We start from the raw sequence: 15097 nt of genomic DNA on the forward strand, positions 1-15097 counted from the left end.
AATTTGACACATACAACAACAAAGGGTTACACATGGGATAAACAAAACAGTCAATAATACAGTATAAACAAGTCTATATACAATGTGAGCAAATTAGGTGATAAACAAGTCTATATATATGTTGTAGCCTCTGTTATTGGTAATGGTGAGAGGTTAGCATGTTTTGTTGTGGCCTCTGTTATTGGTAATGGTGAGAGGTTAGCATGTTTTATTGTATCCTCTGTTATTGGTAATGGTGAGAGGTTAGCATGTTTTGTTGTAGCCTCTGTTATTGGTAATGGTGAGAGGTTAGCATGTTTTGTTGTAGCCTCTGTTATTGGTAATGGTGAGAGGTTAGCATGTTTTGTTGTAGCCTCTGTTATTGGTAATGGTGAGAGGTTAGTATGTTTTGTTGTAGCCTCTGTTATTGGTAATGGTGAGAGGTTAGTATGTTTTGTTGTAGCCTCTGTTATTGGTAATGGTGAGAGGTTAGCATGTTTTGTTGTAGCCTCTGTTATTGGTAATGGTGAGGTTAGGTTAGTAATGGTCAGAGGTTAGTATGTCTTGTTGTAGCCTCTGTTATTGGTAATGGTGAGAGGTTAGCATGTTTTGTTGTAGCCTCTGTTATTGGTAATGGTGAGAGGTTAGTATGTTTTGTTGTAGCCTCTGTTATTGGTAATGGTGAGAGGTTAGCATGTTTGTTGTAGCCTCTGTTATTGGTAATGGTGAGGTTAGCATGTTTTGTTGTAGCCTCTGTTATTGGTAATGGTGAGGTTAGTAGCCTCTGTTATTGGTGAGAGGTTAGCCATGTTTTGTTGTAGCCTCTGTTATTGGTAATGGGAGGTTAGCATGTTTTGTTGTAGCCTCTGTTATTGGTAATGGTGAGAGGTTACATGTTTTGTTGTAGCCTCTGTTATTGGTAATGGTGAGAGGTTAGCATGTTTTGTTGTATGTTTTGTTGTATCCTCTGTGGTAATGGTGAGAGGTTAGCATGTGTTGTTGGCCTCTGTTATTGGTAATGGTGAGGTTAGCATGTTTTGTTGTATCCTCTGTTATTGGTAATGGTGAGGTTAGCATGTTTTGTTGTATCCTCTGTTATTAGTAATGGTGAGAGGTTAGCATGTTTTATTGTATCCTCTGTTATTGGTAATGGTGAGAGGTTAGCATGTTTTGTTGTAGCCTCTGTTATTGGTATTGGTGAGAGGTTAGCATGTTTTAGTTGTAGCCTCTGTTATTGGTAATGGTGAGAGGTTAGCATGTTTTGTTGTAGCCTCTGTTATTGGTAATGGTGAGAGAATAGTATGTTTTGTTGTAGCCTCTGTTATTGGTAATGGTGAGGTTAGCATGTTTTGTTGTATCCTCTGTTATTAGTAATGGTGAGAGGTTAGCATGTTTTATTGTATCCTCTGTTATTGGTAATGGTGAGAGGTTAGCATGTTTTGTTGTATCCTCTGTTATTAGTAATGGTGAGAGGTTAGCATGTTTTGTTGTATCCTCTGTTATTGGTAATGGTGAGAGGTTAGCATGTTTTGTTGTAGCCTCTGTTATTGGTAATGGTGAGAGGTTAGTATGTTTTGTTGTAGCCTCTGTTATTGGTAATGGTGAGAGGTTAGCATGTTTTGTTGTAGCCTCTGTTATTGGTAATGGTGAGAGGTTAGCATGTTTTGTTGTAGTCTCTGTTATTGGTAATGGTGAGAGGTTAGCATGTTTTGTTGTAGCCTCTGTTATTGGTAATGGTGAGAGGTTAGCATGTTTTGTTGTAGCCTCTGTTATTGGTAATGGTGAGAGGTTAGTATGTTTTGTTGTAGTCTCTGTTATTGGTAATGGTGAGAGGTTAGCATGTTTTGTTGTAGTCTCTGTTATTGGTAATGGTGAGAGGTTAGCATGTTTTGTTGTAGTCTCTGTTATTGGTAATGGTGAGAGGTTAGCATGTTTTGTTGTAGTCTCTGTTATTGGTAATGGTGAGAGGTTAGCATGTTTTGTTGTAGCCTCTGTTATTGGTAATGGTGAGAGGTTTATGTTTTGTTGTATCCTCTGTTATTGGTAATGAAGGTTTTTTGTAGTCTCTGTTATTGGTAATGGTGAGAGGTTAGTATGTTTTGTTGTAGTCTCTGTTATTGGTAATGGTGAGAGGTTAGCATGTTTTGTTGTAGCCTCTGTTATTGGTAATGGTAGGTTAGCATGTTTTGTTGTACTCATTGTAATTTTTTGTAGCCTCTTTATTGGTAACCAGGTTGTAGCTAGGCTCTATTTAACCAGGATGGAGGTTAGAACACACCTTTATTTAACCAGGTAGGCTAGTTGAGAACACCTTTATTTAACCAGGTAGGCTAGTTGAGAACAAATTCTCATTTGCAACTGCGACCTGGCCAAGATAAAGCATAGCAATTCGACACATACAACAACACAGAGTTACACATGGAATAAACAAAACATACAGTCAATAATACAGTAGAACCAAAGAAAACAAAAAGTCTATATACAGTGAGTGCAAATGAGGTAAGATAAGGGAGTTAAGGCAATAAAAAGGCCATGGTGGCAAAGTAATTACAATATAGCAATTAAACACTGGAATGGTAGATGTGCAGAAGATGAATGTGCAAGTAGAGATACTGGGGTGCAAAGGAGCAAGATAATTAAATAAATACAGTATGGGGATGAGGTAGATAGATGGGCTATGTGCAGTGATCCGTGAGCTGCTCTGACAGCTGGTGCTTAAAGCTAGTGAGGGAGATAAGTGTTTCCAGTTTCAGAGATTTTTGCAGTTCGTTCCAGTCATTGGCAGCAGGGAACTGGAAGGAAAGACGACCAAAGGAGGAATTGGCTTTGGGGGTGACCAGTGAGATATACCTGCTGGAGCGCGTGCTAAGTGGGTGCTGCTATGGTGACCAGTGAGCTGAGATAAGGCGGGGCTTTAACTAGCAGAGACTTGTAGATAACCTGTAGCCAGTGGGTTTGGCGCCGAGTATGAAGCGAGGGCCAACCAACGAGAACGTACAGGTCTCAATGGTGGGTAGCGTATGAGGCTTTGGTGACGAAACGGATGGCACTGTGATAGACTGCATCCAGTTTGTTGAGTAGAGTGTTGGAGGCTATTTTATAGATGACATCACCGAAGTCGAGGATTGGTAGAATGCTCAGTTTTACGAGGGTATGTTTGGCTACATGACTGAAGAATGCTTTGTTGCGATGTAGGAAGCCAATTCTAGATTTTATTTTGGATTGGAGATGCTTAATGTGAGTCTGGAAGGAGAGTTTACAGTCTAACGTATTCTAAGTCAGAGCCGTCAGAGTAGTGATGCTGGACGGGCGAGCAGGTGAGGGCAGCGATCGGTTGAAGAGCATGCATTTAGTTTTACTTACATTTAAGAGCAGTTGGAGGGCACAGAAGGAGAGTTGTATGGCCTTGAAGCTCGTCTGGATGTCACAAAGTGCTATACAGAAAATCTAACCCTGCGTATTAGCTATTTTAGCCTTAACCCTAACTAATTATAGGGAAGGGTAGCCTAGAACACTTTTAGAAACTATTTAGGAAATAATATTATGTTAGTAAATACCATTATAGTACTAAATAGCACTGATTATTTTGTTAATCAAAACTTGTCTAAGCATTTAGCTTTAATTTGTTTGTTATTTTATTATACATATTATTGCAGAATCAACAAGACACATTAGTTATATTTTAAAAATGTGGTTTGGACAGATTTGAAAATTGTCGTGGGATAAGTGGAGCAGGTTTGATACTGATCTAAGGAATTAACAAGAAAAATACACTATATTTCTCAGCTGCCTCACCAATGTCTGTAAGTGAATTAATAACTTTTAATTGCTAAATATTTCCAATAGATGGCAGCCATAAGACCAAAAGAATCAGTTAATTACAATATGATGGACCATGAAGCATCAGTTATAGGCTACAAGCAGCAATATGATGGACCATGAAGCATCAGTTATAGGCTACAAGCAGCAATATGATGGACCATGAAGCATCAGTTATAGGCCAACAGCAATATGATGGACCATGAAGCATCAGTTATAGGCTACAAGCAGCAATATGATGGACCATGAAGCATCAGTTATAGGCTACAAGCAGCAATATGATGGACCATGAAGCATCAGTTATAGGCTACAAGCAGCAATATGATGGACCATGAAGCATCAGTTATAGGCTACAAGCAGCAATATGATGGACCATGAAGCATCAGTTATAGGCTACAAGCAGCAATATGATGGACCATGAAGCATCAGTTATAGGCTACAAGCAGCAATATGATGGACCATGAAGCATCAGTTATAGGCTACAAGCAGCAATATGATGGACCATGAAGCATCAGTTATAGGCTACAAGCAGCAATATGATGGACCATGAAGCATCAGTTATAATCTACAAGCAGCAATATGATGGACCATGAAGCATCAGTTATAGTCTACAAGCAGCAATATGATGGACCATGAAGCATCAGTTATAGGCTACAAGCAGCAATATGATGGACATAAAATAGCAGCAAACAAAGACTTTATGTCCCTTGACTAACCCCTAACCCTAATTCTAGGGTAGCGTAGGACACTTTTAGAAACTATTTTAGTGATAATATTATGTTAGTAAATACAATTATAGTACTAAATAGCATTTTGATTATTTTGTTAATCAAAACCTGTCTCAGCATTTAGCTCTTATAGTTTTGGAATTTGATATACCTTATAAACCTTTAAATACTTTATAAACCTGGTCAGGAACTACAGGAAACGTATGATCTCTGTAATTGCAAACAAAGGTTTCTGTACCAAATATTAAGTTCTGCTTTTCTGATGTATCAAATACTTATGTCATGCAATAAAATGCAAATTAATTACTGAAAATTCATACAATGCGATTTTCTGGATTTTTGTTTTAGATTCCGTCTCTCACAGTTGAAGTGTACCTATGATAAAAAATGACATGCTTTGTAAGTTGGAAAACCTGCAAAATCGGCACTGTATCAAATACTTGTTCTCCCCACTGTATATATTATTGCAAGGCAGAACACTTGATCAACAAGACACATTAGTTTTTTTTTCAAATGTGGTTTGTACAGATTTTAAATTGTCGTGGGATAAGTGGATCAGGTTTGAGACTGATCTAAGGAATTAACCAGAAAAATACACTTTATTTCTCATGTGCCTCATCAATGTCTGTACATTTCTCTTACATTAATTAATAACTTTAAATTGCTAAATATTTCTAATAGATGTCAGCATAATACCACAAAGCATCAGTTATAGGCTACAAGCAGCAATATGATGCACATAAAATAGCATGCAATCAAAAACTATATGTCCCATGATTTTCTAAAATGGTCACTCATTACTTTAGTTAGCTATATATCTTGTATTTGGGCTGTGTTGCTTTTGGGAGAGCAAAAATAGTGACTATAGCAGATATTGAACCCCGGGTAAATAATCACCAGTCAGTACCTTTACCTTAATATACATTATAAAAAATCATGTTACTGTAATATCTGATATTGTGAGTAAACAACCTCAGAATAGAAAAGACAGAGTGCGTCTTCCAGCCCGTCAATAAATTGCATCATGCAACCTAGCAGTTAGTAAATTAACCTCAACATGTCCTAGAGAAGGCAGAGCGACGACACCAGCTTTTTAGTGGGGCTGAGTTGACGACTAGAGAGAGAAGGCAGACTGACGACACAAGCTTTTTAGTGGGGGGTGAGTTGACGACTAGAGAGAGAAGGCAGACTGACGACACAAGCTTTTAGTGGGGCTGAGTTGACGACTAGAGAGTGAAGGCAGACTAACGACACAAGCTTTTTAGTGGTGCTGAGTTGACGACTAGAGAGAGAAGGCAGAGTAACGACACAAGCTTTTTAGTGGGGGTGAGTTGACGACTAGAGAGAGAAGGCAGACTAACGACACAAGCTTTTTAGTGGGGGCTGAGTTGAGAGAGAGAAGGCAGACTAAAAAATAGTTTTTAGTGGGGGTGAGTTGAGAGAAGGCAGAGTAACGACACAAGCTTTTTAGTGGTGCTGAGTTGACGACTAGAGAGAGAAGGCAGACTGACGACACAAGCTTTTTAGTGGTGCTGAGTTGACAGCAGACTAGAGAGAGAAGGCAGACTGACGACACAAGCTTTTAGTGGGGCTGAGTTGACTACTAGTGAGAGAAGGCAGAGCGGGTCGATGCTGGTTAATGAATTTGACAGTGAATGTACCTGGAAAATACGTTGTTCTAAACCAGAGGTGACTGAATAAATGTTCAGGTTTATTGATAATCGTTATATTAATGAAGTATAATTTCAAAACATGAGCATAAAACCAGGTAATAATAAACATGAATCATCATTATATTACTTCACAGTAATCTGTTAAATGCCTTTTCAGTCCTTCCTCTAAAACCAGGAAATAATAAACATGAATCATCATTATATTACTCCACAGTAATCTGTTAAATGCTTTTCAGTACTTCCTCTTGTGTTAGCAGTGTGGAAAGGGACAGGAAGAAGCACACAGGAGTTTTCCTGTGAGGGGAGTGGTGGTGTATCCAGGAGAAAACTAAACTAATATTCTGAAATGTCTTTCGTGGTCTTATGCCGCCATCTATTGGAATTATGTAGCAACTGCAGTAGTACTGAATAATGTGTAATTCCTTACAAAAGTAGTAATTACTAATAATTGCAAGATATAACATTTTGTAGTTCATTTTACCACTTACGACCATAAAAAACCATTTATAGCTTTAACAAACAATGAAATTAATTGAAATTAACCAAAAACATCATACATGTAGTTAATTATATAAAAATAAATATATTTACATTATCTGCCAAAGTAACAGCCCTGTAGACAAAAGAGAGCTCTCCAGTAGGTACCAAAACATTCAAACGCCATTTTCTCAAAAGTGAGGTTACAAGATGACCATCTTTCAAAGCAGAATAACTTTCCCATTGTTCCTCAACAAGTGTCTGATATACCATTTTCCAGCTCCGAGTCTCTGCTTATATCTTATGTGAAAAACACCGTTTCAAATTTTGCAACATAAGGCCAAATAACCCTTCGGTCACATTTGATATATATTACTACTGTGTAAAACCTAGCAGTACTACTGACTTCTCTGAGAGTGAGGCAGATATATATTATAACTGTGTAAAACCTAGCAGTTCTACTGATTTATCTGAGAGTGAGACAGATATATATTATTACTGTGTAAAACCGAGCAGTTCTACTGATTTCTCTGAGAGTGAGGCATTTATAGGCAGGGTAGCCTAGTGGTTAGAGTGTTGGACTAATAACCAAAAGGTTGCAAGTTCGAATCCCCGAGCTGACAAGGTACAAATCTGCCGTTCTGCCCCTAAACAGGCCTAACCCACTGTTCCTAGGCTGTCATTGAAAATAAGAATTTGTTCTTAACTTACTTGCCTAGTAAAATAAAGATTAAATTAAATACATGTTATTACTGTGTAATACCTAGCAGTACTACTGATTTCTCTGAGAGTGAGGCAGATGTATAGCATTTAGCAAATACCTTGTCTCTCTGAAATGAAACCTTCCAGTGATACATTTTAAACAAATACATGTCTGTCATTGAACAACACCATGCCGTGATTAGATAGTGAAAAAACACACCAATCTCTTTCATAATTTCTTTAAGAAACAACAGCAAATTTAAGGGCATTTCTGTTTTGGAACTCTTCTTATGTTTCCCCATCTGAGCTCAGAGTAGATGAGAGATGTAATGTTTGTCTCTGTTGTGTTGAAGTCCAATCAAGCAGGAGAGACCAGCCTCCCCTGTTCCCAGCTGTGTGTCCATGAAGAGTGACCGGTCCATGAATCTCTTATAACTTTAGAGAGAGAGACTTTTCTACTGAACAAAGGTAAGAAGAACTCATGGGTCCTGGTCAGTGAGTTAAACAACACTGTCTCTAGTCATTTCTCCTCTCCCATTTTCCCATTTATTTGTTGTTTTCATAATCCATAGGCTATTCCTTTTGTCAATAGTAGTCCTAAAACAATATTAAACAAACACAACATTCAACACACCCTCCCTGTGTGTGTGTGTGTGTGTGTGTGTGTGTGTGTGTGTGTGTGTGTGTGTGTGTGTGTGTGTGTGTGTGTGTGTGTGTGTGTGTGTGTGTGTGTGTGTGTGTGTACTCCCTGGATGAGGAGATGTAATCTCATGTTTTGTCCACAGAAACCAACAGGAGAGATCAGAGTCAGAGATTCTCAGTGGTCAGTCTTCCCAGAGTCATCAAACAGACCTGGCCTCCATATTCAGTGTATGTGGTCCTGTTATGTACATTTGTTTTTGTTTACCTCAAGTAAAGTTGATCTGTCAATCATTCTTTAATGTGTTGATGAGAAAGCATTTATTCTCTTGCTTAACTTATTTACTTTATTTATTTCAGTTGCTTGAAGAGAAAATTATGACATTTGTGAAGAACGAGCTGAAGATGTTCAAGAGGATTCTTAGTCCAGAACTCCCAGAAGGCTTTGAGAGTCAGAAGCAGGATAAGGAAGTGGTGGATGCTGAAGATGAGAAGCAGGAGAGCAGTGCCAGAGAGGGGGCTCTGAAGATCACACTGCACGTCCTGAGGAAAATGAACCAGAAGGAGCTTGCTGACACACTGGAGAAATGTAAGATCTGTCTGCCTCATGATGAATTATGTTTCATAACATTTAAAAGCTGTAGCTAAAGTACAGCTAAAGTAGCTGTGTAACTCAATGATATTGTAGCAGCCTTAACACAACACCTAGTGACCTCATCAAGTAGCAGCAGGGATGTGTTGTGTTGATTCATTTAGAGAGAGAGAGACAACATTAATAATACCATCAATAATACCAATAATATTTTAATCAGTGACACCAGTCTGTAATGCATTATGAAAACATTAAAACATTTATACAGTGAGCTGAGAGAAGAAATTATTATAATGTACAACTTTATAACAGTCCTACAATACTGTAGGCATTAAAACAGACATAATATTAATATCCTCTGTGTTATTTCTAGATTCAGATGATCCTGCTGTGATTTGCCAACGTGAACTCAAATCTAATCTAAAGAAGAAGTTTCAATGTGTATTTGAGGGGATCGCTAAACAAGGAAACCCAACACTTCTCAATAAGATCTACACAGAGCTCTACATCACAGAGGGTGGAACAGGAGAGGTCAATAATGAACATGAGCTGAGACAGATTGAGACAACAACCAGGAAACAAGCAAGACCAGAGACTGCAATCAAATGTAATGACATCTTCAAACCCTTAACTGGACAAGACAAACGTATCAGAACTGTGCTGACAAAGGGAGTCGCTGGCATTGGAAAAACAGTCTCTGTGCAGAAGTTCATTCTGGACTGGGCTGAAGGAAAAGCAAATCAGGATGTCCAATTTGTATTTTCATTCCCTTTTCGGGAGCTGAATTTGATGAAAGGGGACAAACACACTTTTATTGAACTTCTCAATCACTTCTCAATGGAAACCAAACAATCAGGAATCTCCAACTATGACAAGTACAAAGTTCTGTTCATCTTTGATGGTCTGGATGAGTGCCGACTGCCCCTAGACTTCCAGAAGAACAAGATCTGTTGGGACGTCACAGAGTCAACCTCAGTGGATGTTCTGCTGACAAATCTCATCAAGGGAAATCTGCTTCCCTCTGCTCTCCTCTGGATAACTACCCGACCTGCAGCAGCCAATAAGATCCCTTCAGGGTGTGTTGACCAGGTGACAGAGGTACGAGGGTTCAATGACCCACAGAAGGAGGAATACTTCAGGAAGAGATTCAGTGATGAGGACCTGGCCAGCAGAATCATCTCACACATAAAGACATCAAGGAGCCTCCACATCATGTGCCACATTCCAGTCTTCTGTTGGATTTCTGCAACAGTCCTTGAACACATGCTGAAACATAAGAGAGAAGAGATGCCCAAGACTCTGACTGAGATGTACACACACCTTGTGGTGTTTCATACCAAACAGAAGAATGAAAAGTATCTTGGGAAAGAAGAGACAGGTCCACACTGGAATAAAGAGAGCATTCTGTCACTGGGAAAACTGGCTTTTCAACAGCTTGTGAATGGCAATCTGATTTTCTATGAAGAAGACCTGAAAGAGGCTGGCATTGATGTCAATGAAGCCTCAGTGTACTCAGGATTGTGCACACAGCTCTTTAAAGAGGAATGTGGGCTGTACCAGGACAAGGTGTACTGCTTTGTTCATCTGAGCATTCAGGAGTTTCTGGCTGCTGTATATGTGTTCCTCTCATTCATCAACAACAATGAGAATCTAATGGACAAACTGCAAACAAGCGACAAGCCTGAAGTTACTTTCTACAAGAGTGCTGTGGATAAAGCCTTACAAAGTGAGACAGGAAACCTGGACCTTTTCCTCCGCTTCCTTCTGGGCCTCTCACTGGAGTCCAATCAGAAGCACTTGCGAGGTCTACTGACAAAGACAAGAAGCAGCTCACAGAGCCATGAAGAAACAGTCAAGTACATCAAGGAGAAGATCGGGGAGAATCTCTCTCCAGAGAAGAGCATCAATCTGTTCCACTGTCTGAATGAACTGAATGACCATTCTCTAGTGAAGGAGATCCAAAGATACCTGAGCTCAGGAAGTCTCTCTGGAGGCAAACTGTCATCTGCACAGTGGTCAGCTCTGGTCTTTGTGTTGCTGACTTCAGAAAAGGAGCTGGATGTGTTTGACCTGAAGAAATACTCCAGATCAGAGGAAGGTCTTCTGAGGCTGCTGCCAGTGGTCAAAGCCTCCAGAGCTGTTCTGTGAGTAAATAAAATGACATATAAGAACTAATCATCAGGAAGAAATATTCAGTTTAGTGAAAAATATGTGATATGATATGTATATAATATTATATTGAAAAACACATTGAATAAATTCATTGATTTTCACATTAGTATAACAATATGACCATACAATTCTAGGAAACGGAAGATGAATCTATATGTTGTTTCAGAGAATAAACCAAATGCATCTGCCATTGTCCTTCTACACTACTGGTGTTAAATTAACAGTGTGTTTGTGAAGTCATGATGATCTCTTTGTCAGGCTGTCAGGCTGTGGAGTCACAGAGGAAGGCTGTGCTTCTCTGGTCTCAGCTCTGAGGTCAAACCCCTCACACCTGAGAGAGCTGGATCTGAGTAACAATGACCTGAAGGATTCAGGAGTGGAGCTGCTCTCTGCTGGACTGGGGAATCCCCACTGTAAACTGGAGACTCTGAGGTCAGTGTTCCTGTAGTTGGGTCACTGTTGTTTCATATTAGGTGACAAGTGACAACTGTTCATATTAGGTGACAGTACAGAATGTCACCTTTTATTTGTATTTATACATATATATTTTACTGTTTAGAAGTTAAAGTACAGTTTTTATGTATCTAGTTCTCCCATTTGAAGCAGTCTTAATTATTTGGACAAATACATTTCATCAAAGTTTAGAGTTTCAGAATGTCAATTTTCCGTGATTACATCAAGCTTGTGATTCTACTAACTTGTTGAATTAATTTGCAGTTTGTCTTGGTTGTGTTTTAGATGTTTTTCCTAATAGAAACTGAATGGTGAATAATGTCCTGTCATTTTGGAGTCACTTCACTTGTATTGTCAGTAAGAATAGAAGATGTTTCTGAACACTTCTACATTCACGTGGATGCTACCATGATGATGAATAATCAGGAATGAATCGTGAATAATGACGAACACCAAAGTTATAGAGGCATTAAGATCAGAAAAAATTGTAACCTCCTTGTTATTGGTAATGGTGAGAGGTTAGCATGTTTTGTTGTAGCCTCTGTTATTGGTAATGGTGAGAGGTTAGCATGTTTTGTTGTGTCCTCTATTGTTGGTAATGGTGAGAGGTTAGCATGTTTTGTTGTGTCCTCTATTGTTGGTAATGGTGAGAGGTTAGCATGTTTTGTTGTAGTCTCTGTTATTGGTAATGGTGAGAGGTTAGCATGTTTTGTTGTAGCCTCTGTAACTTTCTCACTCATTATTATTAATAATTAATTCAAGATTTGTGTTAATCATGGCATCATCAGCATTTATTTAGTTGTCTTTAGAAATATGTTATCTACTCACTGAGACAGAAGGTTACTCCATTCATCACCATTTGAATATTGGGCAAAACACAACCCAACAACAACCAACGCAATAAATGAGTTTAAGTCACAAGCTTGATGAAGTTCAAGGAATATCGGACCAAATACTCAACTTTTTTTTTTGACTATTTTAATACACTGAAAGTGAATTGGTCAGATTACTTATGACAAATTCAAACGGAGGGACGAGGTATATAAAGTGTTTTTATTTAAAAACGTGAAACAGACATGTATTAAGAAACTGTTAAAAAAAGGTGAAATTATACACTGTCACCTCAATATGAAACATTTGATCTGAAATCCAAAATGTTGGAGTATAGAGCCACATTTAAATGTTAGCTTCACTGTCAAAATATATATGGTGTGGACTGTATACTCAATACAATCTAAATCTGATACCTCACTGTCAAAATAGATATGGTGTGGACTGTATACTCAATACAATCTAAATCTGATACCTCACTGTCTGTCTTCTGACTGATACTGCTTTTTAAACTGGTCTGGTCAGTCTACTCAAATATTTGGGATATAAATGTTTCACTCTACAAGTAATATTATCATCATTTATAATAATGACACATTCATTAGTTTATGAATAGATATGGCAGGTTTCAGGACACTGATATATCTGAAAATGTTGGAAAAAATATACTGCCGCGATTTTCTGACCGTCACAGAATAGCTGTGTGATTTGAATATGATTTGACTCTTTGCAGGCTGTCAGGCTGTCTAGTCACAGAGGAAGGCTGTGCTTCTCTGGTCTTAGCACTGAGGTCAAACCCCTCACACCTGAGAGAGCTGGATCTGAGTAACAATGACCTGAAGGATTCAGGAGTGAAGTTGCTCTCTGATGGTCTGGGGAATCCCCACTGTAAACTGGAGACTCTGAGGTCAGTATTCCTGTAGTTGGTCAACAAGTGATAACTGTTCACCAGATCCACATGTGTTTACCAGACACACTAAGTCCACACCACATGTGTTTGGACAGTGATGCTTACAGTTTTAAATGTGCTGCTATGGTCCAGTATTTTGGATTTCAGATGTAATGTTCCATATTAGGCAACAGTACAGAATGTCACCTTTTATTTAAAGGTATTTATACCTGGTGAGAGGTTATCATGTTTTGTTGTAGCCTCTGTTATTGGTAATGGTGAGAGGTTAGCATGTTTTGTTGTAGCCTCTGTTATTGGTAATGGTGAGAGGTTAGCATGTGTTGTTGTATCCTCTGTTATTGGTAATGGTGAGAGGTTAGCATGTTTTGTTGTAGTCTCTGTTATTGGTAATGGTGAGAGGTTAGCATGTTTTGTTGTAGTCTCTGTTATTGGTAATTGTGAGAGGTTAGCATGTTTTGTTGTATCCTCTGTTATTGGTAATGGTGAGAGGTTAGCATGTTTTGTTGTAGTCTCTGTTATTGGTAATGGTGAGAGGTTAGCATGTTTTGTTGTATCCTCTGTTATTGGTAATGGTGAGAGGTTAGCATGTTTTGTTGTATCCTCTGTTATTAGTAATGGTGAGAGGTTAGCATGTTTTGTTGTAGCCTCTGTTATTGGTAATGGTGAGAGGTTAGCATATTTTGTTGTAGCCTCTGTTATTGGTAATGGTGAGAGGTTAGCATGTTTTGTTGTAGCCTCTGTTATTGGTAATGGTGAGAGGTTAGTATGTTTTTTGTAGCCTCTGTTATTGGTAATGGTGAGAGATTAGCATGTTTTGTTGTAGTCTCTGTAATTGGTAATGGTGAGAGGTTAGCATGTTTTGTTGTAGCCTCTGTTATTGGTAATGGTGAGAGGTTAGCATGTTTTGTTGTAGTCTCTGTTATTGGTAATGGTGAGAGGTTAGTATGTTTTGTTGTAGTCTCTGTTATGGGTAATGGTGAGAGGTTAGCATGTTTTGTTGTAGCCTCTGTTATTGGTAATGGTGAGAGGTTAGCATGTTTTGTTGTAGCCTCTGTTATTGGTAATGGTGAGAGGTTAGCATGTTTTGTTGTAGCCTCTGTTATTGGTAATGGTGAGAGGTTAGCATGTTTTGTTGTAACCTCTGTTATTGGTAATGGTGAGAGGTTAGTATGTTTTGTTGTATCCTCTGTTATTGGTAATGTTGAGAGGTTAGTATGTTTTGTTAGCCTCTGTTATTGGTAATGGTGAGAGGTTAGCATGTTTTGTTGTGTCCTCTGTTGTTGGTAATGGTGAGAGGTTAGCATGTTTTGTTGTAGCCTCTGTAACTTTCTTACTCATTATTATTAATAATTCATTCAAGATTTGTGTTAATCATGGCATCATCAGCATTTATTTAGTTGTCTTTAGAAATATGTTATCTACTCACTGAGACAGAAGGTTACTCCATTCATCACCATTTGAATATTGGGCAAAACACAACCCAACAACAACCAAAGCAATAAATGAGTTTAAGTCACAAGCTTGATGAAGTTCAAGGAATATCGGACAAAATACTGAACTTTTTTTTTTGTTGACTATTTTAATACACTGAAAGTGAATTGGTCAGATTACTTATGACAAATTCAAACGGAGGGACGAGGTATATAAAGTGTTTTTATTTAAAAACGTGAAACAGACATGTATTAAGAAACCCCCCCAAAAAAGGTGACATTATATACTGTCACCTCAATATGAAACATTTGATCTGAAATCCAAAATGTTGGAGTATAGAGCCACATTTAAATGTTAGCTTCACTGTCAATATAGATGTGGTGTGGACTGTATACTCAATACAATCTAAATCTGATACCTCACTGTCTGTCTTCTGACTGATACTGCTTTTTAAACTGGTCTGGTCAGTCTAGTCAAATATTTGGGATATTAATGTTTCACTCTACAAGTAATATTATGATCATTTATAATAATGACACATTCATTAGTTTATGAATAGATATGGCAGGTTTCAGGACACTGATATATATGAAAATGTTGGAAAAATATACTGCCGCGACTTCTGACCGTCACAGAATAGCTGTGTGATTTGAATATGATTTGACTCTTTGCAGGCTGTCAGGCTGTCTAG

The 15097-nt window shown here is 38.3% G+C and overlaps 1 protein-coding gene across 1 annotated transcript; it reads left to right on the plus strand.

Annotated features, from left to right (window-relative positions):
* Positions 1–8187: 8187 nt before the first annotated feature.
* Positions 8188–11265, plus strand: LOC121844124 (NLR family CARD domain-containing protein 3-like). The gene is made up of 5 exons (XM_042314032.1): positions 8188–8248; positions 8378–8606; positions 8983–10753; positions 11040–11095; positions 11255–11265. Exons 2-5 carry the CDS (start codon positions 8396–8398, stop codon positions 11263–11265), a joined length of 2049 nt encoding a protein of 682 aa, XP_042169966.1. The 5' UTR covers positions 8188–8248; positions 8378–8395.
* The last annotated feature ends 3832 nt before the right edge of the window (positions 11266–15097 follow it).

Source organism: Oncorhynchus tshawytscha, unplaced genomic scaffold (assembly GCF_018296145.1).
Source record: "Oncorhynchus tshawytscha isolate Ot180627B unplaced genomic scaffold, Otsh_v2.0 Un_contig_8772_pilon_pilon, whole genome shotgun sequence".
NCBI classification, from domain to species: domain Eukaryota; kingdom Metazoa; phylum Chordata; class Actinopteri; order Salmoniformes; family Salmonidae; genus Oncorhynchus; species Oncorhynchus tshawytscha.